Source organism: Macaca fascicularis, chromosome 11 (genome assembly GCF_037993035.2).
Source record: "Macaca fascicularis isolate 582-1 chromosome 11, T2T-MFA8v1.1".
Lineage (NCBI taxonomy): Eukaryota > Metazoa > Chordata > Mammalia > Primates > Cercopithecidae > Macaca > Macaca fascicularis.
Window position 1 is genome coordinate 78,561,670 of NC_088385.1, and position 27,310 is coordinate 78,588,979.

Consider the following 27,310-nt stretch of genomic DNA (forward strand, 5'->3'; position numbering starts at 1 on the left):
TTACAGTGACCTCTGGTGTAAGAGATCATTAGCCTTGTGAACATCCCCTCGGCAAAAACGATGAAGTTCTGCACTTCATTTCACCAGAGGTGGGCTCACCTCAAATTCCTGGTTCCTTATTCCCGCAGGCTCCCACCAACTGCAGAGCAGAGGTGGCTCACAAGCGGCGGGGCTCTGCCCTAGATTGCCAGTAGGCGCTTGACTCACATCCAGCTCCACCCCTGGAGATGCTCCAGAAGCCCCGCCCACGTCCAGGCACGTTCTTCTGGGGCTAGTCGCAGGGGCCGCCCCGGCCGCGGCGCTCACGTGACCCGAGGTGTGACGTAGGAGGAAGGAGACGCCATTAGAGGGAGGCAGAGAGGGATCGTTCTTCGCCTTTCCTCCGGTGCCTGACGTGGTGGGCTGGGGCCCTTCGTCCTCGGACTTTCCCTCAGCCCTTCCAGGCCTCGCCCGAGGAGGGAGTGGGGACAGCGCCCGGGTCGGCGGAGCCGGGGTGGTGGGGGCTGAGCCGGCTGTGGCTGTAAAGGCGCTGCCGCGGCTGTGGGGAGGGCGGCGCGACACTCGGGCTCGGGCGGCCGGGAAGCGACGGGATGGCTGCGGCCGGCGGCGGCGGGGCGGCGGCGGCGGGCCGAGCCTACTCGTTCAAGGTGGTGCTGCTGGGGGAAGGCTGCGTGGGGAAGACGTCGCTGGTGCTGCGCTACTGCGAGAACAAGTTTAACGACAAGCACATCACAACTCTGCAGGTGCGGACCTCGGGGAGCGGGAGGGGGCGCCTCAGGGCCCCTACCCCTCTGGGGCTGGGGAAACTTTGCCGCCCCGGTCCCCTGGATCTAGGCTGGTAAATCCCAGGCCTGTCATCTCCGCCTTCGGTTTACCTTTCCGAATTCGCCCTGGGGAATCACCAGGTCGGGGCAGCCTGTAGACGCGAGGACAGGCTGGTTGGGAGGGAAGTGGAAGGGCCCTGAAAAGTCCCCAGTGTCCTCCGTGGTGGCTGCGCACGTCTGTGGGCTTTTTTTTTTTTCCCCATTTACTGCACTTCCTGGGCCCCAGGCGTCTTCAGCGTTGCAGTCTTCAAATGTTAGCTCCTTTTCTTTCTTTCATAATTAGGAACTTAGCTGCGGATTCGATTTTGTGAATTAGGTGATTTGTAACTTAAGCACTTACTGATGACTAAGTGTTTATGCAAGTTCCATTTTGTCCTGAGTAACAGGAATGGCAAAAGAGCCATCTCTGGAGGTTTTTTGAAATGACCGCTTGCCCAGGCGTGTTACGCAGTTTCATTGCAGCCTGCGTGGGTCTGACTTGTGGGTCACTCATATTCTGCGAGGTCGATTGACCCACGCTGAAACATCAAGTGAATACTGACCAACAATTGGTCCCCAGACTAAAAGCCGGTGCTGTTACTCATTTTCTTTACCTGTAATAAAAGGCCGGCTTCTACAGGTACATTGGAAAGGTGTTAACATGTTATCATTGATTGAGAGTGAAGCCAGGCCTTTAAGGGAGTTGTACTCACCCCACTCTCCCAGAGAAATCAGTTTTCATGTATTAAAAGAAATTTATCCTACTAATTTGACTTATCAATTTGTCCAAAGGCAGTAAAGTCTAGTGCACTTTTGAGCCTGATTGTCTAGGTTCATGTCTCACCTCCATCCATTTAACTAGCTGTGTCATACTGGGTAAGTTACTTAACCTGTCTGTGCCTGTTTCTTCTGTTAAAATGGCCATAATGGTAGTATCTAGCTCATAGGGTTGTCAGGATAAATATACAGAAAAAGCCCTGATGACCTGGTCCAGTGTAAGTTGTCTATCTTTACTGCCCCAACTTGCACAATAGGTCTTAATTAGTAAATGTGTAGTATGTGAAAACATCAACACTACTTAATAGAATGCGTAATCTCCTAATTGTTGTGACATTGGATGTTTGATGCTATTATTAAACTGAGTCTAGAATTTACAAGACGCTCTGGCTCTGATTCCATGTTCTATTTTTACTCTTCTGTTTTTACTCGTATGTAAAGCATATCTGAAAAAGTGAGTGCCAGGAAACTGCATTAAAAAAAAATCCTTGTACCAGAGCACTAACAAAATTTTAATAACGAATTGTTATTGTTCAGTGTCCTGTTAGTGAGAGCCTTGTGTTTTGGATCAAGAAAATTCACTGGACAAATACCCAGGATCGTTTAGAAGTTTAGAGATTTACTTAGGTAAAGTGGTAACAATAGCTAACATTTAGTGAGTTCTTACTGTGCTGATTATTTTGCTTGATTTCTGTCATTTAATTCTTATAACACCCTATGAAGTGGATAGTTTAGTGGATAGCCCTACAGGTGAGGAAACAGGTTTAGTTGAGTAATTTTGCTGACAGTAATATTACCACAAGTCAGTGGTACAGGAGTGTCCAAGCTCAAATTTGAACCCCTGTCTGACTTCAGATTTTGAGCAATAAAATCACATTACCTCTGGATATTGGTAAATAACCCATCTAGTGTTTTCCTTTATGCAAAGATCTAAGATAAAAGAAAACTATTGTAATTGAGGTCTTCGCGTTTTTTTCAAAGGATAACTTGAATCTTGCCCTTTCACCCAGGCTGAAGTGCAGCAATCTTCACTCACTGCAACCTCCACCTCCTGGGTCAAGTGATTGTCCTGCATCAACCTCCCAAGCAGCTGGGATTACAGGCATGTGCCACCATGCCTGGCTAATTTTTTTGTATTTTTAGTAGAGATGGGGTTTCACCATATTGGCCAGGCAGGTCTCGAACTCCTGACCTCAGGTGATTTGCCTGTCTTAGCTTTCCAAAGTGCTGGGATTACAGACGTGAGCTACCGCGCCTGGCCATACCTTTTCATAAATTTCTAAAACATTCTTGAAGCTAAAAGCAAAGTAAAAGTTTTTAAATATATGAAAAGCCACTGCACTCCTACACAGGGGAGGACGAAGTTGTAGTAGATACCCAGTGTTAATATCTGAATTATATTATAGAATTTAGGATTTTGTTGTACACCGATGTATGTAAACAGCAATGTGTCTAATCCCTTTCAGAGATACCAGTTCACCTCATCTTTCTTAACAATTTTTCAGAGGAATTTGATTTATGTGACTTGTAAGACACAACTTTGTATCTTTTTAATTTCCAAATGGAGAGGAAATGGTGTGAGAAGATATGAGAGGAAGAGTTCACCTTTTTTCTTGTCAACAGAGTACCTATCTCTGTAAACTACTTTGTATTTCTATAAAGTACATTCTCATACATTTCAAAGAATTGCAGGATTGACAGGAATTTAAGATAGTTTATGTATGGATCACTATTTTGGTCTTTTAATGTTTAGTCAAGTGGTTGTCCCCCCCCTTTTTTTTTTTAACATCTTAGTGGTGAAATGAACTGGTATTATGGAAAGTGGAAAGCTCACTATGTCCTAAGGTGGCCCATTTCATTTAAAATTTTGTTTTGTTTTGTTTTTGAGACAGAGTCTCACTCTTATCACCCAGGCCGGAGTCTAGGGGTACGATCTCAACTCGCTGCAACCTCCATCTCCTGGATTCAAGCGATTCTCCTGCCTCAGCCTTCCGAGTAGCTGGGACTACAGGCGCGTGCCTCCATGCCTGGCTAATTTTTGTATGTTTAGTAGAGATGGGATTTTGCCATGTTGGCCAGGCTGGTCTCGAACTGCTGACCTCAGGTGATCCACTTGCCTTGGCCTCCCAAAGTGCTGGGATTACAGGTGTGAGCCACCACTCCTGGTCCCACTTCATTTTTAGACAGGTCTAATTTCTAGTAAGTTTTTCTGTATAGAAAGCCAAAATCTGTTTCCCTGTATTTTTCAGTCCTAATTCTCCCTTCTGAATCTTGGTATCTCATATGACATTCCTTCTGAGAGTTGAAGATAACTATCTAGTCTTCTCTTGGGTGAACAACTCTAGTTCCCTTAACTAGATTTCCAGTGACAGTGACATCGTTTTAAATCCTTTCACTTTTTTTTTTGTTTTTGGAGGCAGAGTCTTGCTCTGTTTTGCAGGCTGGAGTGCAGTGGTGCTATCATAGCTGCCTGCAGCCTCCAACTCCTGGGCTCAAGTAATCCTTCCACCTCAGCCTCCAAGTAGCTGGGACCACAGGCGTGCGCCACAATGCATGGCTAGTTTTTTTCTTTATTTTTAGTAGAGTTGAGGTTTTGCTATGTTGCCCAGGCTATTCTAGAACTCTGAGCTCAAGCAATCCTCCTGCTTTGGCCTCCTGAAATGCTGAAATTACAGGTATGAGCCACTGTGCATGGCCCTTTCACTATCTTGATATCTCTTCTAGACTATTTAATCGTTTTCCCTCTTTCCTTAAAGTGTGATTCGTTGAGCTGTAGAAATAATTCCAGGCATGGTGGTTTGAACTGAACAGAGAATTGCAGGCTATCACCTCACCTGTTGAGAATCCTTTTCCAACACTGAAGTAGATTCTGTGAGCTTTTGGGGAAGCTCTCACTTTGGTAAACACTGAATTTGCTGTCAATTGAAACATCTTAGTCTTAATTGCTTCAAAAAAAAAAAAAAAAAGCATTATTTGTATCTCTCAAATTCTCTTTTCTTTGGTATTGTAGTTAAGCTTTTTCTTTTGTTTCTAATACACTTGACCCATTAAGGTTGACTTTGGTAGATTTACTCCAGTAGGTAAGCCTGTTAATGTCCTTTTTAATTTGGATTCTGTAATTCACGAAACACTGACTGGGCTCCTGTGGACCAGGCACTGGGTTGGGTCCTGGACATGCAAAGAATAAGGTGTGGAATCTACTGTCTGGATTAGCTACTTTTTAACTTTGCCATCTGAAAGTTAGGTAAGAATGCCTTTAATATTCCCAACAGGTCATTATTAAAGATTTTGAAAGAAAGCAGGGGGAGAGAGGGCCAAGTACAAAGCTCTGTAGCAAGTCTTACTGTAGTCCAGTGATGCATGACCGGAAGTTCTATTTTCTGTAGACATATAGAATCTTAGGGAGGGTCACAGGCCATTCCCTCCTCCTTCCCTTGAGTAAGAAACAGTTATTAATGGAGTGCTATACATATTAATAATAATGGAAGACTGACTCTATGGGCTACTACCTAGTGGACACAAATCCCTTAATAAAATGTTAACAGTTACTCCAGCATTGCAGTTCTCCTTTTTGCTCAAGCCACATCTGTCTTGCCCACAAGGTTATCATGAGATGCTTTGTCAAATTCTTGCAGAAGACAAGATATGCTGTTTCTGCAGTACTCAGATCTATGAGGAGGCCATATAATGTGATGAAAAGAGAACGGACTTTGAAGTTAGACTGGGGTTTGAATTCTTACTCTCACTTCATAGCCATCATTATCCTGACAGGATATTCTAATGCCTGTAAGCGAGCTCCTTTTCTGTAAAATGGGAGTACCTTACTTATAGGACTTTATGTGGATTACATGGACAGCCATCATGTGTAAAGCTCCTAGCACAGAGCCTGGCACATGTTTGTGTAATAAATGTTTGCTGTTTGCTGTTAAATGAATAGATGATGCTGGATTTATGTTTTTCTTTCAAGGTAATTGAGTCAAAAAAGGTAATGGGATTATTTTCACGTGAATTATTTTGAGAACTCATGCTGTCTCTGAGGGGTCATTATATTGTAAAATTGCTTATAGATTAGATAAATATTTTTAAAATAAAGCAAATCCATTCTGGTGTTTTCACTGATACCTACATTTCCGCAATTCACTTTCTTTCTTTCTTTTTTTTTTTTTTTTTTTTTTATTGTGACATTTGCCATACTTTGGTGTTTTAGTGTGGCCCTCTTTTTCCAGAGCTGCTCCAAGGTTACTGGTAGTTATGGAGTAATCCTGTAGGTAAGCTCTCTTAACTTACACAAGCTCTCTTGTGTGGTTTCCTCGCTGATTTGAGGCTTTGATAAATTTGGCAGAAATAAGAAAGACAATTGGAGTGAGGGAGTTACTACTACTGTTTCTCTGAAATTTGTGAAGGCAATACGGTTGAATCTACGCAGTTAAATTCAAGAAACATTTATTTTATACATGGTATATGTCAAACATTGTATTAGCTGGGGAATATAAAGATGAGCAAGGTACTTTAAATATCAGTTACTTTTCTTGACTTTATTCTTTTTTTTTTTTTTTAATTTATTTATTATTATTGTACTTTAAGTTGTAGGGTACATGTGCATAACGTGCAGGTTTGTTACATATGTATAATTGTGCCATGTTGGTGTGCTGCACCCATCAAATCATCATTTACATCAGGTATAACTCCCAATGCAATCCCTCCCCCCTCCCCCCTCCCCCCTCCCCATGATAGGCCCCTGTGTGTGATGTTCCCCTTCCTGAGTCCAAGTGATCTCATTGTTCAGTTGCCACCTATGAGTGAGAACATGCGGTGTTTGGTTTTCTGTTCTTGTGATAGTTTGCTAAGAATGATGGTTTCCAGCTGCATCCATGTCCCTACAAAGGACGCAAACTCATCCTTTTTGATGGCTGCATAGTATTCCATGGTGTATATGTGCCACATTTTCTTAATCCAATCTGTCACTGATGGACATTTGGGTTGATTCCAAGTCTTTGCTATTGTGAATAGTGCCGCAATAAACATACGTGTGCATGTGTCTTTATAGCAGCATAATTTATAATCCTTTGGGTATATCCCCAGTAATGGGATGGCTGGGTCATATGGTACATCTAGTTCTAGATCCTTGAGGAATCGCCATACTGTTTTTCCATAATGGTTGAACTAGTTTACAATCCCACCAACAGTGTAAAAGTGTTCCTATTTCTCCACATCCTCTCCAGCACCTGTTGTTTCCTGACTTTTTAATGATCGCCATTCTAACTGGTGTGAGATGGTATCTCATTGTGGTTTTGATTTGCATTTCTCTGATGGCCAGTGATGATGAGCATTTTTTCATGTGTCTGTTGGCTGTATGAATGTCTTCTTTTGAGAAATGTCTGTTCATATCCTTTGCCCACTTTTTGATGGGGCTGTTTGTTTTTTTCTTGTAAATTTGTTTGAGTTCTTTGTAGGTTCTGGATATTAGCCCTTTGTCAGGATTGTGCCATTTTGGTTTTAACCACTTCCTCAATTTGGTATGCCCTCTTTATATCTGTGCTTCTAGGTTATGTACTCTTTTTTTTCCCCCCCTCTTATTGAAGGTGCTTATTGAAGATTAATCGAGATCAACAGTCCCCTTTCTTTTTAGAGTCCCAACTATAGAATTCTGCCTGTCTCCTGAAGTCTAGGATAGGTGCCTGGGTGATTACCAAGTAGTGCTATAAGGTTGGCTAGGCAGGTAGTATCCTGACAGTTTGGCAAATGAGGAAACTAAGACTTGGATTCAGCTGGGTGCGGTGGCTCGCACCTATAATCCCATGCTTTGGGAGGATGAGGTGGAAGGATTGCTTGAGGACACAAGTTCAAGACCAGCATGGGTGACGTAACAAGACTCCATCTCTAGTTAAAAAAAAAAAGCTGGGCATGGTGGTGCACACTCATATTCCTGGATACTCAGGAGGCTGAGGCTGGTGGATCACTTGCGCCTAAGAAGTTGAGGCAGCAGTGAGCTATGATTGTGCCACTGCCCTCCAGCTAGGTCACGGAGTGAGACTCTGTCTCTTAAAAAATAAAAAATACTTGAATTAAATTTCCAAGGTCCCACAAATAGAAATGGTGTACCAGCTGAGCATAGTGGCCCAGTAATCCCAGCACTTTGAGAGGCATAGGGAGGAGGATAGCTGGAGCCCAGGAGTTTAAGACCAACCTGGGCAACATAGTGAGACCCTGTTTTTAAAAAATAAAAATAAAAGGGCCAGGCATGGTGGCTCACGCCTGTAAGTGCAGCACTTTGGGAGGCTGAGGTGGGTGGATCACCTGAGGTCAGGAGTTCAAGACCAGCCTAGCCAACATGGTGAAACCTCGTCTCTACAAAAATACAAAAATTAGCCGGGCATGATGCTGGATACCTGTAATCCCAGCTACTCGGGAGACTAAGGAAGGAGCATCACTTGAACCTGGGAGGCAAAGGTTACTGTGACCCAATATTGCACCATTGCACTCCAGCCTGGGTGACAAAGCAAGACTCCATCTCAAAAAAATAAAAATAAAATAGTAATAAATAAATCAATAAATTTTAAAAATAGAAATGGTGTGCTTTTTTTTCTTAAGCTTAGTCTACTGCTTTTTTTAAAATAAATCAGTGGTTTTACGTTTTGCATCATAGTCTTAGTCTAGGAATCTTGGTTTCTTTGTTTGCACAAAGAATATTTTGAGTGTTCAAAGTGTCTTCTAAGTATCATTGAAAGCCACATGACTGTTGATTTAAGTGATTTATTATAATATCTTCATACAGTATAATAATTGAAGTTCTTTTTAAAATCTTTTTCCCCTTAGTATTTTATGGAAGTTTGGGTGATTTTACTTAAGAAATGAGTTTTTCTGAATGTGGCCACAAATTTCTATATCTGACTGCCATTTTCTGCTTTGTGCTTTGAGTTACTCTTTAAATGTGATTCTTTGACTTTCCTTTTGAAAGTTTTTATTTGGACTCTTAAACTAATTAAAATCCTTGTTTTTAGGAACTAAGAAGAAATGTGGAAATATTCAAGCACCTAGCTTAGGGGTTTTTTGTTTTTTTTTTTTTCCTTTTTTTTTTTCACTGAGATGGAGTATCGCTCTTTCGCCCAGGCTGGAGTGGAGTGGCATGATCTTGGTTCACTGCAACCTTTGCCCCCTGGGTTCAAGCAATTCTCCTGCCTCAGCCTCCCAAGTAGCTGGGATTACGGGTGCCCACCGTAGCGCGCGGTTAATTTTGTATTTTTAGTAGAAATGGGGTTTCACCTTTTTGGTCAGGCTGGTCTTGAACTCCTGACCTCAGGTGATCCACCCACCTTGGCCTCCCAGTGTTGGGATTACAGGCATGAGCCACTGCGCCCGGCCTAGCTTAGTTTTTTGATAGCTAATTTTTATTGCCTTGCTAGAGAGGGCCAATTTTATAAATTAACCTGCCTGAATTCTGTCATGTCTTAAGTCTGGAAGTGGTAATGCTTTATTCATTTATTTTTTTATTTTATTTTAAAAATTGACAATTGTACATTCTTTAAATACTTAAGTCTGTACCAGTGTTAGCAACTAGCAAGAATATTTATTTTGCACACACGCACTCTCTCTTACTCATACACTCTCCCACCCTAGGCCCCCAATTAATGAAGTCTGTTGAATTTAGTTGATACTAGATAAAGCCAGGAAAGTATTTGTTCACAGTGTAGTTACTATGTTGCTTTCAACAGATACCTTATAATTGTTAAATACTACTTTAGGTGGTTTGCTTTGCCAGAACAGTAGTTAGCAAGCACAGCAAATGGTCTGGCTAACAGAACCAAAAAATTGATTAAACAAGTTATGAAAAGACTTTAATTTGGCAGATATATTTTTTTCCCTATTATTTCTTAGTAATCCTTTTCTTTTTAGGTTTTTTAATTTTTAATTTTTTTCCTCCTCCCTGTGATTACCTGTCAATTTTTTTTTTTTAATAGCATTTTCTTTTTTTTTTGTCATCCACTATGATTTCCGGTAAGCAGTTGGGTAAACAAGAATCAGGTGTTAATACAAGTTACAGATGACAACCTGAGCTGATAAGATTGTTAATTTTTTAATCTCACTAAAGCATAGAAGATGAAATAATTGGGATTAGAAGATGTACTGGTGAAATAACTCAGGATTTGAAGGAGATAGGGTGGAAAATGTGCCATTACTTACTTGGATCCTTGCTAGTAATATTTTGTGCCTACCCTGAGAATATTTGGGGAGGTTAGGGTCCAAGAACGCTTACTGTCCAAGTGGAGGAGTGCCAGGTTAAGAAATGTGTGTATGTTCTAGAATAGTTAGCTTTGTACAGTGGAAAAACTATTGTGGAGTCAGACAGGTTTCCACCCACTGCAGCACCCAGCTGAGTTGTCTGACCTTCCATGAGTCACTGTATTTTTTTTAAATATATCAGGTTCACAGCCGTAAAGTAAGACTAAGTATCTGCTTCACAGAGTTGTTGAAAATTAAATGAAAAAGCCCAAGCACAGTGCTTGGCACACAGTATGGTTGTTTTTTGTTTTTGTTTTTTCCACCTTCCTATAGTCCTAGAACCTTTTGAATTGGCTATTGTTCAATGTCACTCTCCCTCCTTCCCTTTGTACACCGGGGGTTCTTTACCGAGATGTTGCCAGGCATTTGTAAATCTCTTGGAAGTACATGGGAATTGTTTTTAGTATGTGCATATGAGGGTGTTTTGGGGAGTGAGTAGGTTCATGGCTTTCTTCATATTCTTAAAGAAGTTTGTAATTACTTCTCCCACCTTCACTACCATGTAAGAATTAAGAACCACTGCTCCAGAGTAATTATTATAACCAGTGGTATCTCAGTAGTCTGGCCAAATTAAGTGTGCCTGGTAGAGGTGATTAAAAAAGAAAAGACAAATTTCAGCCTTTTGATTGTTTGCTGCTATCTTTTTTTATAAATTAATTTTTATTTTTATTTCAATAGTTTTGGGGGTATAGGTGTTTTTTGTTACATGGATAAGTTCTTCAGTGGTGATTTCTGAGATTTTGGTGCACCTGAGCAGTGTACACCATGTTCAATATGTAGTGTTTTATCCCATACCCTCCTCCAAACCTTCCTCCTTGAGTACCCAAAGTCCATGATATCATTCTTATACCTTTGCATCCTCATAGGTTAAGTCTCACTTGTAAGTGAGAACATACAATATTTGGTTTTCCATTCCTGAGCTACTTCACTTAGAATAATGGCTTCCAGCTCCATCCAAGTTGCTGTAAAAGACATTATTTCGTTCCTTTTTATGGCTGAGTAGTATTCTATGGTATATATATACTGCATTTTCTTTATTCACTTGTTAGTTGATGGACAGTCAGGTTGGTTCCATATCTTTGCAATTGTGAATTGTGAATCGTGCTGAAATAAACTGTGCATGTGACTTTTTCATATGATGACTTCTTTTCTTTTGGGTAGATGCTCAGTAGTGGGATTGCTGGATCAAATGATAGTTTTATAATACTTTTAGTTCTTTAAGTAATCTCCATCCTGTTTTCCATAGTGGTGGTTCTAGTTTACATTCCCACCAGCAGTGTAAAAGTGCTCCCCTTTGGTCACATCCACACTAGCATCTATTGTTATATTGACTTTTTAATTATGGCCATTCTTGCAGGAGTAAGGGATGTCTCATTGTGATTTTAATTTGCATTTCCCTGATAATTAGTCATGTTGAGTATTTTTTCATATGTTTGTTGGCTATTTGTATATCTTCTTTTAAGAATTGTCTTTTCATGTCCTTTGCCCACTTTTTGATGGGATTATTTGTTTTTTTCTTGCTGATATGTTTGAGTTCCTTGTAGATTCTGGATATTAGTCTTTTGTTGGATGCTTAGTTTACGAACATTTTCTCCCACTCTGGATTGTCTGTTTACTCTACTGGTTATTTATTTTGCTGTGCAGAAGCATTTAGTTCAATTAGATACCATTTATTCATTTTTGTTTTGTTGCATTTGCTTTTGGGGTGTTAGTCATGAATTCTTTGTCTAAGCCAGTGTCTAGAAGAGTTTTTCCAATGTTATCCTCTAGAATTTTTATGGTTTCAGGTCTTAGATTTAAGTCTTTGATCCATCTTGAGTTGATTTTTATATAAGGTGAGAGATGAGGATCCAGTTTCATTCTTCTACATGTGGCTTGCCGGTTTTCCCAGCGCCATTTGTTAAATAGGCTATCTTTTCCCAAATTTCTGTTTTTTTATGCTTTGTCGAAGATCAGGTGGGTGTATTTGGCTTTATTTCTGGGTTCTCTATTGTTCCATTGGTCTACGTGCCTATTTTTATACCTGTTTGCTGCTATCTTGATGTTTCAGCTTTCTTCTTAAATATATTCATAATTTTAGAGCAGGGCTTAAGTTTTTCATTATGAAGGAAAAAAAAAATGTACTAGGGATCCTTTGATAATATGCATCATATATCTGAGTTAAAATAATTTGATTCGTAAGGAAACTTAGGAGCATATCTTCTACTAAATTGAATTATACCTGCATCGATTTACCAGGGCATATTGTAGATGTGCTTATCTATAATAACAGTATTTGACTGTCTATTATAGGCAGGGTACTATGACTTTCCCCACTTCTTCCACAAGAGAGGAAGTGTTAGAGAACTCAGATCTTAGTCTGGGAAGTATTGTAGCATAGTAGTTACAATTAATATCTGGAGCCAAACTGCCTGGAATTTCAAATGGCACTGTGTCACTTACTGTGTGACCTTGGGCAAGATATTTACCCTCCTTATGCCTCATTTTCCACATCTGTAATACATGGATAACAATTATCTCTGACTCACAGGGCATTATTGGCACCTGAGAATTAAATGAATTAATATTTGAGAAGCTCTTGGAACACTGCCCATTTCATTGTAAGTGCTGTAAAAACGTTAAATAAAAATATATAATCTAGTTAACAGAATACTTACACCCATGAAAAGATAATTTATAGTATAAGATAGTATAAGCTGCAGTAAATGTAGAGTTGATTCCCTAAAATTCTTTAGGATAGGAAAATTTAGTGTGCATTGCATGCATGAATATAAGAGAACATGAAATTTCAGGGAAAAAGAGCCATATTTGGATAAGTGGAATTTAGATAGAGAACAGAGAATAGGCCCAAATTAGAGGGGAATTTTATGGCAGAAGAATTGCAGAGGATGCAAAAAAGCCATACAAGTTGGAGAATAAGTAAAGAAATATTGGAAGCTATCGTAAGAAGATAGATGTGGACACATTGTGGAAGTCTTTGGATATAAAGATAAGGCTTTGATACTTTTAATTGTAAATGCAGGCTCCCCAACTTTTATAAAGAAGCAGCTTATTAATGATTTTGTGAAAAGTGCATAGCACAGTACTTGGCAGAAAATGAACATTTAATAAATGTTAGCTCATATTAGCAGCAGTAGTAGAAATGACTGTCTAGTGTTTTTACTGCATGGATGGGCTATATTTGTGAATTTTTAACTACTTACCTATTAATTGAACACAGATAATTTCATTGTTTTTGTTTTTCTGTATAATCAATGTTGTGATGTGTACCCTTTCCATAAAAGTGTTTTGTGTATCCATAGTTCCTTAGGGGAGACTTAATACTGTCCTTTAAATTTACCATGGGAGAGTGGTGGGAAATTTCGGAGGGGACAGTAGAAAAGAAATGAGGGAGCTTTACCAACTCTGATGCACTCCCTTCTGAGAAATCTCTACAACACTCATGACCAAAAGATTATGATATTAGCTGTCAGCAGGGATATTGAAGCATACTTATTAAAAATGATAACCTATTAGGGAATCCTTCAATGAGTTGTAAGGGTTTTTTTTTGTTTTTTTTAAACCAGGGAAGCTTTGGGAAGATAATATGGCATGCAGAGTAGGGTGTGAGGTGAACCAGAGGTATTTATGTTATGACATAATAAGAGACTTGTGGTCATAGACCCCAGAGGAAATGTGAAGGCAAGGCTTGGTAGATTTTGGAAGCATATGGACTGACAAGGGCTTAAGAAGATATTTTTAAGGTTCTAAACTTCAATGAGAAGGCAAATGTGATCAAAATACTAAAATCAGAATGAAAATCCAATTTTGGGGAGAAGATTGGTTCAGTCTTACATGTATTTGAAAAAGAGGCATTTAAATTGACCTATCCATTAAATATTCGGATAGGATTCAGATTTTGTTTTTTTTCCGTATGGCATTAATACTGAAACCATGAAAATGATTGAGTTCAGATAAATTACACAGCTAGTATGTAGCAAAGCTGAGATTCAGATCCACAGGTTCTGCTCCAAAGTTCATATTCTTAGCCCCTATGCTAGCATAAATGGGAGAAGTCATTTATTGTCGTAACATGTATTTGGTCTTTGCATTTTTCAGGTTAATTTGCTGTTTTGGCATTTAATTTATTTTTCTCCTTTTCTGTATAATTTTTATTTTATTTACTAAAATATCTTGAGGATAGCTGGGGCCTTGAGGGCAGACATACATGTGTTTGAACCCAGCTCTGCAATTTATATTTATCTGTAGACTCCTTAGTTAATCACTGCATCCAGTGGCCTTTTCTTAGTTCTAATTTTCTGTGGTGTGCCCATAGCAAAAAGACCTTCCTGAAATTGAGATTTCTTGCGTTTCTTTCCTTCAGTAATTCACTATCCTGACTTTTTATCTGTTTCACCTTTTTTGTACTTACTTCTATATAAATACACCTAAATGTGACTGTCTCTACACAGGTCTTAACTCACCTCTCTATTCCTTTTTTTAAACTTGTCGGCTGACTCTGGATTCTGGATATATTTTGTCTTCAGTAACTCTTGATTCTGTTCTTTCTTTCCTATCTTCATGGTCTTAGTTCAGACCTCTTTTTTATATTTTTCCCTAATTTTGTAATAGTGTTCTTTCTACCTATCTTTTCTAGTCCAACCTCCCTTCCTATCCCAGGGTCATTCTCTTAAAATATAGATCTGTTTCCCCATTGCTTGAAACCATTCAGTGATTCTCCATTGTCAGTAGTCCTGTGTGTTCAAACAGTTGTTCTTTAGGATGAATTAGGTATTTTTCTAGGAAAAAAAGGTTCAGTGCTATACAGAAGAAAATCAGGGAAAAAGAGTTCAAATGAATTTGGGAAATGCTTGTATAAATACAGTCAGCTAGCCTTCTGTTTAGCAGCATCCTAATGTGTTAATGTGCATTGTTAGTGTATAAAAATCAATAAATAGCATTTCCAAAGTATACCTGACGTGTGTGTGTGTGTCTAAATACATGTCTGGTGTCTTAGAACAAGTTTTATTGAGACTATAAGGTAAAGTCCATCTATGTAGTCTCATCTCTGGCATTGACCATACCCACTTGGAGTTCCCTGGGGGATGGGGTCATGTATTTGAGGCTTCAGTGGCATCACTCATCTATCAGAAAAAACCCCTACTGCTCCTAAAGGGGAGATCATTACCTTCTCTCTGAAGCCTTCTTTGACTCATTCAGACAACTGTTACACTTCCTTTCTCAGTACTATCTTTACAGTGTATTTGGCAAACCCTCCATTTTAGCAGTTATCACATGGAATTGTAATTCTCTTTATTTTTGTTTCTCTAATAGAGTGTAAAAGCTAGAACCATGTCCTTTCATTTCTCTGACTTTATGCTTAGGATAATTACTGAATATATGTTAAACAATTGAGTTACGAAGTAATTGTGGAACCATTTTGAATAATATTGATATTTGTACATTAAGTAAACCACTAGTAAACATTTATTTTATCTTAGAAATCTCTTAAACTCTTTATTTCTGTGAGTAGATAAGGTAGCATCAAATTAAATGCTCTAGGGAAAATTTTGTTCCACTTAGATAAGGAAAAGTATTAAGAAAAAAGTACTTATTTTCTGTGTATTTTTAATAACCTATGTTCAGAAAACATGATTTTTTTTTTAGGTAAAAATGTAAATAATATCTTTAATGAAACAATTTCGATCATTAATTTGAAACTCGGTGATTACTTTTTCTCCCAGATAACTTTTACATTGAGATGATTCATTCATCTATAGTTGTTAGGATAAAGAACCGTATTTTATATGAAACATTGTTTAATGTATATTTCTCTTTTTAGGCATCATTCTTAACAAAGAAGTTAAATATTGGTGGGAAAAGAGTAAACCTTGCCATATGGGTAAGTGAGCTTTTTCAACTCTTATGCATGGAGGCTTCTTCCTTTTTTCTTTTTTTTTTAAGTTTATTGGAGCTTAGCCACAACTTTTTTTTTTTTAATTAAAAATAATCTTAAAATCTGGTTGAGAATTATATCTGGAATATAATTGAATATTTGAATATTGCTGTTACAACTTTTCAGCTGGAGAAGGGTCAACTCAGAAGGGTTCCACTTCAGAGAGAGGACAGGGTGGGTGGACAGCTTGCCTGGCCTTTTTTCCCCACCCTGTGTCTCCATATTCCAGCCTTCCAAGGGAATGACTTATGGAGAGTAGGGTGAGGATAATGGAGCAGGGTACTTGTTGACTGGTGATCTTGATGCATGTGCTGTTTCCCTGTCTCTCCCAGTGTGGGAACTTAAACTTAGGGCAGAGCCTATTCCTGGCTTATAATACTGTGTTGGCTGTTTTGGCCCTCTGGCAACTGAACTGGTTTTTTAATGGGGTTGGGGAAGTTGCTGAGGAGGAGGAAGGTTGGGAGGGAAAAAGTAACTGTCGTATATCACTAAAACATTACATATTGGTCATAACTTAAAATTTTTTTGTGTGACCTGTTTTGCTGTTTTGTTTCTGTTAGGAGGGTTTTGCGGTTGTCTGTGACTTTATGCCATATTTTCCAATTAATCAAAAGTTCACCATAGTTGCAATTGCAGATTTGTATTTTTCTTCTGATCTAATAAGCATTTGTTGCCTTCTTTAGGATACGGCAGGTCAAGAGAGATTCCATGCATTGGGTCCAATTTACTACAGAGATTCAAATGGAGCTATTTTAGTTTATGACATAACAGATGAAGATTCTTTTCAGAAGGTATTCTATTTATGGGTAGATGTCTTAGAAGGACAATAGTAATTTTTCAAGTATCCATTAATATACTTTTGTTCACTAATGTGATTAGTTTTGTTTTTAAAAATAAAGTATATAATTTGTGCATAACTGGTGACAACTTACATTTTATTTTTCTTTTCACCTACAACATGGAGGTATACTCCTATGTTTAATGAAATATTTAATTCATATGAATTAATTTATGTTAGAATAATTAATGGCTTATTACATGGCTTTCTCAAATATTAAGGAAGGAAAATACTTGAAGGTGAGCTTCAGAAAAATATGGGGGCTTTTGTTTCTCCCTCTTATGGAAAAATCACACTTATTTCCTTAATTCCATAGGCATTGGGCTCTTAAACTTGGTGTGGCTGGACAAGTTCCTTTACTGTGAAGAGAAAAAAGGAGGAGCAAAATCACATTTAAGCTTTTTCCTTGCCAAATATAATAAAAGTTTTAAAAGGACAGTCTTAAAATTATCTCATTAGTTTACTTCCCTTCAAATACACACTACATATGTATGACTCTTAAAGTTGTTTGGGACCAAAAATGAGTTACCATTTAATTTACCTCTGACTGTAATTTATTTCATCACAGTCAGATGGGTTACTTATTTGACCTTTCCTCCTAAAGCTGTTCTTGGAATATGTCAATAATGTGTAACCACAGGGAGTAATGCCAAGGAAGAAGCTTGTCATGCCTTGACTTACAGGCTCGTTCTTGGTAAAATTACTTGTTTGTTTTTTCTCTTTAGTTTTTTTCCCAGTTAAATCTGATAGAGCAGATATACAAGTTAGCCCTTGGGTTATTAACAATATTGGAAAACCTTAACCCAAGAAGTAGAAAATGAAACAATAGGTACCTTGTAGATTTAATGATTTTTAAAAGTTATTTTGGTGCTGCTGTTTGTTACCTCCCTCCTGACTTTTTGCATGAAAAGACATAGTTTAAGTATTTATTAAGAGAAGATTGAGGCCAGGCACAGTGGCTCACACTGTAATCCCAGCACTTTGGGAGGTCAAGGAGGGTAGATCACTTGAGGTCAGGAGTTTGAGACCAGCCCAGCCAACATGGTGAAATCCCATCTATACTAAAAATATTAGCTGGGTGTGGTGGCACATGCCTACAATCTTAGCTACTTGGGAGGCTGAGGCAGGAGAATTGCTTAAACCGGGGAGGCAGAGATTGCAGTGAGCCTAGATTGCGCCACTGAACTCCAGCCTGGGTGACAGAGCGAGATGCCATCTCAAAAAAAAAAAAAAAAAAAAGATTGAGTCATTTAGGTTGAAAAGTGACCAGTTCTCTACTGCTATGTAACAAAACTCCCAAAATTTTTGACTTAAAACAGTAACTTATTATTTCTCATGATTCTGTGGGTTGACCAGGCAGGTTCACTGCTCTTTGTGATGTCACTGGAGTCAGTCATAGAGCTGCACTGAACTGGGAGTTTGGCTGGGGCTGGAATATCCAAGGAGGCCTAGTTCTCCATCTGGCCTCTCACTATATCTGGTGTCTTATCGTCCAGTACTGTATGTGCTCTCTCATTATTCTGTGTTCTACCTTAAGCTTTTTATATGACAACTGGATCCCAAGAGTTAAATGTAGAAGCTACCAGGCCTTCTTAAGGCTTAAGTCTGGGATTGGCACAGCATTACTTCTGCCACATTGTCTTGTCAAAGCAGGTTACAAAGCCCGCCCAAATTCAGAGGGTGGGGAATTTGACTCTGCCATATTTGATGGGAGGATTGACAAAGAATTTGTGACCATCTCTAACTCACCAAAAATGTATGGGGTAAAGAATAGATAGAGTGCTTGTGGAGGGGTATCTAATTTGAAATGACTAACAAACTTTTTTTTAAAAAAATGATTAGATTAGTAGGTTGTGATACTATATGCACATGGAAGAGAGGAATACATAATTAGATTCTGCTGTGTTTCTTTTGAGGTGATGAAGATGTATATTTTATGCCAATATGGTCAAATTTTTCTTATGTGAAATCAATAAAGAGTAGAAGTTAAATGCTTTGAAAACTTTATACATATATGTGAATGAAACAAAAAGGTAGGGCTATACTGAGAAAACTGTCATTCAGTGCTGCTATAAAGATAATGTGATGATAACTACCTTTGCTTTTGTAAGGATTTTGGGTTTGCCAAAGGTAGTTCCTCTGCATTCTGTAGAGAATAGGAATGTGGAAGTGTTACATTTGTACACCATAAGACCAGATGCACAGTAAGTGGTTACCACATAGCTAATGTAATTTTTGGAATTTACAGATACACGTGTATTTTTTCAGGAGGGTATATAAGTTCAGTGTGATTTGGTTACATCCATATTAAATTTCATTGCAAAGAATGAAGGCAGGTGTCCAAGTTTGCCTTTTATTCTGTTATTATAATCAACATTTAAAATCATGAGTTCAAAAGAGTAATCTACTTAATTCCAGTTTACTGCCAACTGTGTCTACTATTATGCTGCATTCATACTGGAGAATCAGTTCATAACTGGAGTTATTGTATATCATTGGTTCTCTACAGGGGATGACAATGCCTGGAGACATCTTTGGTTGTCACAACTGGCGGATGCTCTTGGCATCTAGTGGTAGGAAGTCAGGGATGTTACTAAACATCATACATTGCACAGGACAGTGCCTCACAACAAAGAATTATCTGTACTAAAATGTCAGTATTGCCAAGGTTGCAAAACCCTGTCATACACTAAGTGATGAAATTATTTTAGCACTCTTAATTTTTTTAGTGCTTATATATTTATTTATTTTTTGTCTTTTATTATGTGACACTGAAGCTCCTATGCCCTCTATTTAGGAATCAATTAGGGTACAAAAGACTGTTTTAAACCCACATATTCCTAAGTCCAAAGTGACACTGGTAATCTATATTGTAAAGCATCTATTATCAGAAGCTGGAGTTGATATGCTTTTTCTCTAGTGAATAGCTTTGCTTGGATCTGTGGAAGACTGATGCAAGTTTATAGTAAGAGTTGCTTCTGTGTATTTTTCCATTGTTGTGTTTATGTGTATATGGTTTGCAATACTATCTGGCAATAAATGATTCTTCAGTGAATCATTTCTGGTAATAACTAAATAATATAGACTCTTAAAATTCTGAGGTATTTTGACAGTGTTAAGTTTTTGGATGTTGTGATAGTAGTAATTCTAACAGGATTTGTTTTAATGTGTGCTCTTTTGTATATACAGGTAAAAAACTGGGTCAAAGAATTACGGAAAATGTTGGGAAATGAAATCTGTTTATGTATAGTTGGTAAGCATCTTACTTTTTTTTTAAAGAAGTCCTTTGTTTCCTTAATGTTTTATTGAAGACATTATAAACAAGTAATTTTTGTTTTAAAGTTATATGAGAAAGGAAGAATGACATATTAATATAAATATTTTAGAATAATTTAGGATTTAGCCTGGTGCAGTGGCTCATGCCTGTAATCCCAGCACCTTGGGAGGCCAAAGTAGTTGGATCACCTGAAGTCAGGAGTTCAAGACCGGCCTGGTCAACATGGTGAAACGCTGTCTCTATAAAAATACCAAAAAAAAAAAAATAGCTGGACATGGTGGTGCATGCCTGTAATCCCAGCACTTGGGAGGCTGAGGTGGGAGAATCGCTTGAATCCAGGAGGCAGAGGGTGCAGTGAGCCAAGATCACACCATTGCACTCCAGCCTGGGTGATACAGTGAGATTCCATCTCACAAAAAAAAAAAAAAAGCTGGATGCAGTGACTCATGACTCATGCCTGTGATCCCAGCCCTTTGGGAGGCTGAGGCAGGCAGATCATCTGAGGTCAGGAGTTCGAAAACAGCCCGGCCAACATGGTGAAATCCCGTCTCTACTAAAAATACAAAAATTAGCCGGGCGTGGTAGTGGGCACCTATAGTCCCAGCTACTTGGGAGGCGGAGGCAGGAGAATCGCTTGAACCCAGGAGGTGGAGGTTGCAGTGAGCCAAGATCACGCCATTGCACTCCAGCTTGGGTGACAGAGTGAGACTCTCTGTCTTTAAAAAAAAAAAAAAAAAAAAAAAGGCCTGGCGCGGTGGCTCACGCCTGTAATCTCAGCACTTTGGGAGGCCAAGGCGGGCAGATCACAAGGTCAGGAGATCGAGACCATCCTGGCTAACACGGTGAAACCCCATCTCTACTAAAAATACAAAATATTAGCCGGGCGTGGTGGTGCGTGCCTGTAGTCCTAGCTACTCGGAGGCTGAGGCAGGAGAATGGCGTGAACCCAGGAGGTGGAGTTTGCAGTGAGCCGAGTTGGTACCACTGCACTCCAGCCTGGGCGACAAAGCGAGACTCCGTCTCAAAAAAAAAAAAAAAAAAAAAAAGAATTTTGGATTTAGAAGTGATTTTCCAGGAGATTTAAACTCTAAGGAATGCCTTGGGGAGCAAATTGAAAACTAAACACTTGGGGCTTTGAGTTTCCTAGCCTTGCTTCAGTTTGATCTTTTGTTTTTCACTGTATGGTTTTGCTTAGAAAAAGTTTAGTAACTACTTTATAATAAAATTAAGGAGATGACTTAGGCCTGTGTTCTTGTTCTGTATATTTAACTACACATTTTTGAGTAATGGTCAAATTTGACCACAAGGATACAAGGAGATCATGATCCCAGGGTGGAGGAATATTCCTAATGGGAATAAAGGAACTCTACAACTCACTTTTGGACTTCTGGAATTTCTCTTTGGTTCTCTTTTTCTTTAGATTGTTATTTCTATGATATCACAATTATTGAACAATAAAAGTGTACTAGACACTGTGCTGTGTACTCACAGACATTATCTCATGTAATCCTCATAATCCTATGAGGGTTTTATAGAGGAAGCTGAGTCCTGGAGATAATAACTTGCCCAGTGTCAGGTAGCTGTCAGAGATAGAATTTGAAATGAAGTCATTCTGACTCTTAGGTTACTAAACCTTATGATGTATAGCCTCATGCTGTTTTCTCTCTTTTTTCTACATACCTGATAATACTAAAAACAATATGGGAGAAGCCAGGGTAGGATCATTTCAGTGGAAGACAAAGGTAGTATCTGGGGAAATGAAAGAATGGAACGGTCAGTGTGGGGAAATTCTGCTTTTAGCCTTAAGAATTTTTTTTTTTTCTTGAGACACAGTCTCGCTCTGTCGCCCAGGCTGGAATGCAGTGGCGTGATCTCAGCTCACTGCAACCTCTGTCTCCCGGGTTCAAGCGATTCTCCTGCCTCAGCCTCCCGAGCAGCTGGGACTACAGGCACGCACCACCACGCCCAGCTAATTTTTGTATTTTTTGTAGAGATGGGGTTTCAACCATATTGGCCAGGCTGTTCTCAAACTCCTGACCTCATAATCCACCCGCCTCAGCCTCCCAAAGTGCTAGGATTACAGGCATGAGCCACCACGCCCGGCCAAGAATTTTAACTTGAGTTTACATTTCTTATCTGTCACCATTACATTGGTAGCTTTATAGTCCCAGATCAGGGGCAAGTCTTAGGGGAAAAAAGCAAGATGATTTCCCCTGCGTTTTGATCTAGATGCTAGATGTCAGGCTAGGCAGGAATATTTCAGACTGGAACACTGAAGTAGTAGGCTACTTGGAGGTTTGGAACCAAAGCTACAGCTAATCATTACTGAGTTTTGTGTAACTTTGTATGGTATATGGACTTACTAGGAGTGGAAGTGGCCACAGTAGATGAATGACTGAAGATTTAATATTTTGGGATTCTGATCATCTTTCTGAAGATAGAAATTACTAACATATACATAAAGTCAAGGAAACTCCAAGAGCTTGTTACTTGACCAGGGTCACAAAGTAACATTAAAAAAAATCATCTAAGTTAAATAAGCTCATGAATAGTTTAAAGTGTGTGTGTGTGTTTGTTTTAATGTTCAATGAAGTACCTTTTATGTTGCCACTCTAAAAGTTGAAGGCATAACATTAAATTGAACCTCAAGGAAGATACTTTCACTGGAGCATCAGAGAGAGTGGTTGCCAGATAGTGAACTGGTTTCTTTAAAAATGTTTATATATAAAGTGTATATTTTTAATGTTCATATTATAAGAAGTTTTAGGACTATTGGATCTGGTAGCCTACTGCCTCCAGTAGAGTCAAATACTCCATCTAATATTATAGAATATTTATTATTAGTGTGAAGTATAGAAAGCTCTCACTTTTCTTCTGTTGACAAGTATGACATGGAATTTTATTTGGAATTCAGAGTTGGGAGAATTCTGAGAGCTCAGAGACTGATTTGCGTAATAATAAAACTCCAGTCTCCCGTTAAAAAAAAAAAAAAAAAGAATTCTGAGCTTATTTACCACTTTTCCCAAACTTATTAGGATAATTTAGAGAATTAAAAAAAAAAAAAAGTTTTTGGACCTCATTATAGATACACTAAATCAAAATTTCTGTGGATGGGACTAAGAATTAATTCCCTGTTTTCACCCCACTTTTCTTCCTTCTGTAAGTATTTTTGAGTGGCTTCTTTGTACCAGGCACTGTGTGCTGTTAATTCTGATTTAGTGTACATACACGCAGGTGTTGGAGAACAACTTATTTTTTCTGACAAGTGCAAGAAACGAATTTGTCTTCACATTTAGCTAAAATCATACTCCCTGTATCCTTCACTTTGAACTGATTTTTTAAGTGAATTTTTCATCGTTATGTACAGAAAAGTGTACAAATCTTCAATAACATAATTTTCACAAAATGAAAATCGCACAGTGTAAGCAGTACGTAAGGACCCTGAGTTGTGTTACTTTTTCATCCCAACACTCACAGTTGTTTTCCCCTTGCCATTCCCCACCCCCTGTCACTGTCCTTTTTACTGCATGAATTAGTTTTGTTTTGAATTTTATATAAATGAAGTCATATAATATTAACTCTTCTTGTGTCTGGCTTTTTTGACTTTACTTTGTGTTCCTACGATTCCTCTATGTTGTATATAGTTGTAGTTCATTTTATTCTGATTGCTGTCTGATACTTTATGAATACTCCACAGTTTATCCGTTTTGCTATTGATGGACATTTGCATTGTTTTTCCCACTTCTTGATTTTTATTCTCTGTTGTAGTCGTTCGGTGTTTATTCTCTTCTGTTTTATTAGTAATTTTGAAATAATACTACTTCTCAGGGTTATGATGAAGATTATATAATGATTTGAAAAATACTTGGCATAGCGGTAGACATTTGACAAGAATTTATTCTGTTTACATAAGATAACCCTTCAGGCATTTGAAGACTACTTAAACAACTCACTTTAAGTCTTAAATTCTCTAGATCAGTGGTTTTTTTATGTGGCCTACCTTCTAGACATTCTGATCATCCTGATCATTTTCTCTCCTAGGTTTATTTTTACTGTATGAGTATGTCACCCACACTTGGAAATCAACAATAGAATCCAAATGTTGTTGAGCTAGTATGTACTTATAGGCCCTGTCTCTCTCCTCACACTGGCCTTCTATCAGGATTGCCTGAGATTGCTTAAACTTTTTAGCAGACATGTCAACTAGTTGCTCTTACATAGATGATAGTTATCCAAAATCTCAAGTCCTTTTTTGTAAGTATTGCTCTTCAGTCCGATTTTTCCCAGCTTGTTCTCATGTAACAATTTAAAGCTAAGTGGAAATTTCAGTTTGTCATGTTTTTGAAACTTTATGTTTGATATATAGTCTACTAGCATTTTCCTGTGTAAATTAAATACTTAACCTCCTAGTTCCTTATCTAAGCCACTGAACTCCATGTGCTAACCAGTAATAGAGAACCACATGTTTCAGTAGCAGCGACTTTTTCCTCTAGGTTGTCATTAATCCATTGATAGGCACCCTTGGCTGTGGTTGATAGTATTCTGCATCTAGTCTGTCCTTAACATTTGTATGTTTCTTGAACAAGTATTTATTATTAATCATAGTCACCATTCATTGAGTGCCAGGCACTGTTTTAAGAACTACACATTTTTTATTTCATTTAAGCCTCCTGACAATGCTGCAGGAAGACCATTTCATTTTACAGATGAAAAAATGTGCTTAGAGAGCTTGAAACTTCCCAAAGTCACATAGCTTGTTAGAAGTAGCCCTGGGATTTTAACTCAGATCTGCCTGCCACTTCAAGCCCATATCCTTAATAAACACTTCATTGCTTACTATGTACCAGGATTTGGGAATAGTGTAGTGAATAAGTAAACAAAATAGATATGGTTCTTGTCCTCCCAGAGTTTCTTGTGTAGAAAAAGAGAGGAAAACAAGCTACTTATATATTGTAATAAATGCTATGGAAGGGAAATGCAGAATGGAGTACTATGAGAGCATAAAAGCAAACCAACTAGATTTGAGGTGCAAGGGGGAGATAAGGGAAAATTTCCTAGACCAAGTGTTGTATAAACTAAGTTAGCTAGATGAAGCCAGTCGGATGATGGTAGAGTGTGTTACCTCCAAGGCACGGTGGCTCACCCCTGTAATCCCAGCACTTTGGGAGGCTGAGGCAGGCGGATCATTTGAGGTCAGGAGTAAGTTTGTGTTACCTATCATGGACTTTAATTCTCTCATAACAATATTGACTTTCCATTTGATCATTCACTGTGATGAATGTCATTAATATTAATAACTGTTCTTTATTGAGCATATAGTATATGCTAGGCCTTTTACATTTATCTTATTTTCACATCAACCCTGCAAGGTTTGTTAGCCACACATGCACAGAGTGAGACTAACAGAGGTTAACTAATTTGTCCAAAATATTACAATTATGGCCAGGCGTGTTGACTCTCGCCTTTAATCCCAGCATTTTGGGAGGCCAAGGTGGGCAGATTGCTTGAGTCCAGGAGTTTGAGACCAGCCTGGACAACATGGCAAAACCCCATCTCTGCAAAAAAATACAAAAATTAGCCAGGTGTGGTGGCATGTGCCTGTAGTCACAGCTACTCGGGGGGCTGAGGCAGGAGGATTGCTTTGAGCCTGGGAGGTGGAGGCTGCAGAGAGCTGTGTTCATGCCGCTGCATTCCAGCCTAAGTGACAGAGCAAGACCCTGTCTCAAGAAAAAGTAAAACAAAAAAAATTACAGTTATGGAGTAAGCAAGGACTTAAAAACTAAGTTTTATTACATTTAAAAGCTTTTTGAAAGCTTTTTTCCACTGTGCCCCACAACCATCCAGTCTAAGCATGATGTGATTCTAGTTCTATATCATTGTTAGGCCCTTTGCCTTTAGCATTGGGCATATCCCTTCTATATTCTTAATTCAAATATGTATTTTTAAGGAAGATCTGCTTAACTTAGAGGGTAGCTTTTTCCCTCCCTTTCCAATAGTCTCACCCTATTTGTTTATTTTTTAAATTCTTTATAGTACTATACCTTTAAGTAGGTGCTTACTTTGGTTGTTGTCCTTGTTTTCAGATGTTTTAAGCCTATCAGAAAGTTCCGTATGTAGCTGCACAGTAGTATTGAAGCAGATATGAGTCTCAAAGCCTTAATCCTTAGCTATCTTGCTTTTGAAAAAATATAGAAACTAAAAAGGTTTTTGAGCTTTGGAAAGAGGTCAGTCACTAGTCAGTCAGGTTTCTGCAGTGTATTCTGTGTTATCAATCCATTGTGAATGCTGATTATTCAAAGAAATAGTAGTTGTTTAGATTTAAAATGTTTTAAGTTTAAAATAATAGGTTATTAAGATAGATAGCTATTTATTAATGGCCTGATTTATTAAAATTAGTCATTTAAAATATTATTAAATAATAAAGCAGTGTCTGAATAATTTCTCCTAATGTTCATTTGAGGCAGTAAGGTGATTGCCTACTTTTCCTGTCTTCACTCTTTTTATAGGTATCGATGAGATTGGTGGAATTTGGAAAATGAGGCATTAAGTACCTGGAAAAAAAATTTCATAGGGTTTTACATAATTGAAGCAAAATTAATACTGCTACCTTTAGTAGGAGACTATCTTATTTTACCTTTATGAGGCAGAATCTTGTTCCTCTTTGTTGGAACCACTGGCCACCAGGTGGTGCTTTTTGCATTCTTTACAGAATAACACGACAGTTTTTCCTCTGGTTACTGTCAGACTTTGTCATATTTTAGATAATTAAAATTTCCAATGACAAATATAATGTAGGAAGTTAGAACTAATATGAAACTTCTTGCTATGGTAGATAGCTCTTCAAAGAAGGAAGAGTTTGTTACTGAATTTGTTGATATCCACTGAACTTTAGTATTGTCTACTTCCCTCTCTCTGATTCTTAGGCTATGGTGGCAGATAGTTTCTAGCAGTTGCCAGCAACTAGGTTATCAGATTATTTGAACCTTTGGACTTGTCCACCTCAGTGCTAAACATTTTATCTTTTATTGGGTGCTTATTTCAATGCCTTATCTGAAATTTATCTGAAATTGTCTCCTAGAATCTATATGGTTCCAAGAAAAAAAGTAACTTTATTTATAAGATTTCTCTTATCCCTAAAAGCCATAATAGAAGAATAAAAATGTTTGTTTGAAGTGTCCTTCCATAAGGTATTTTTCCTTATCGTTATCTACTGTTTTTATTACCTTTAGCACTCTGTGTGTCCAGTCAAGTCATCTTAAGTTCAAGGAATCAGTATTTTGCAGTTTCTTCATTTTTGTTCTGGTGGCTTTTTTAAAAAGTATAATCTCAGCTTGGTTCCATTGTTTAAGGAGAGCTAACCTTATAATTTAAATCTGCATGATACACATATATTAAGTTTT

General features: G+C 38.3%; 1 protein-coding gene across 2 annotated transcripts in view; it reads left to right on the forward strand.

Annotated features, from left to right (window-relative positions):
- Positions 1 to 323: 323 nt before the first annotated feature.
- Positions 324 to 27,310, forward strand: part of RAB21 (RAB21, member RAS oncogene family) — a 35,224-nt gene continuing 8,237 nt past the window's right edge. The window contains exons 1-4 of one of the 2 annotated variants that reach the window (XR_012420455.1): positions 324 to 743; positions 15,682 to 15,741; positions 16,479 to 16,589; positions 19,825 to 19,886. Coding sequence is in view for 1 of the 2 variants with exons in the window: in XM_005572759.5 (XP_005572816.3) it covers positions 591 to 743; positions 15,682 to 15,741; positions 16,479 to 16,586; positions 19,823 to 19,886 (385 nt within the window). In the remaining variant the exon portion in view is untranslated. Of the gene's footprint in view, positions 744 to 15,681; positions 15,742 to 16,478; positions 16,590 to 19,822; positions 19,887 to 27,310 lie in introns of both variants that reach the window. The other variant, XM_005572759.5, reaches the window with a different exon arrangement.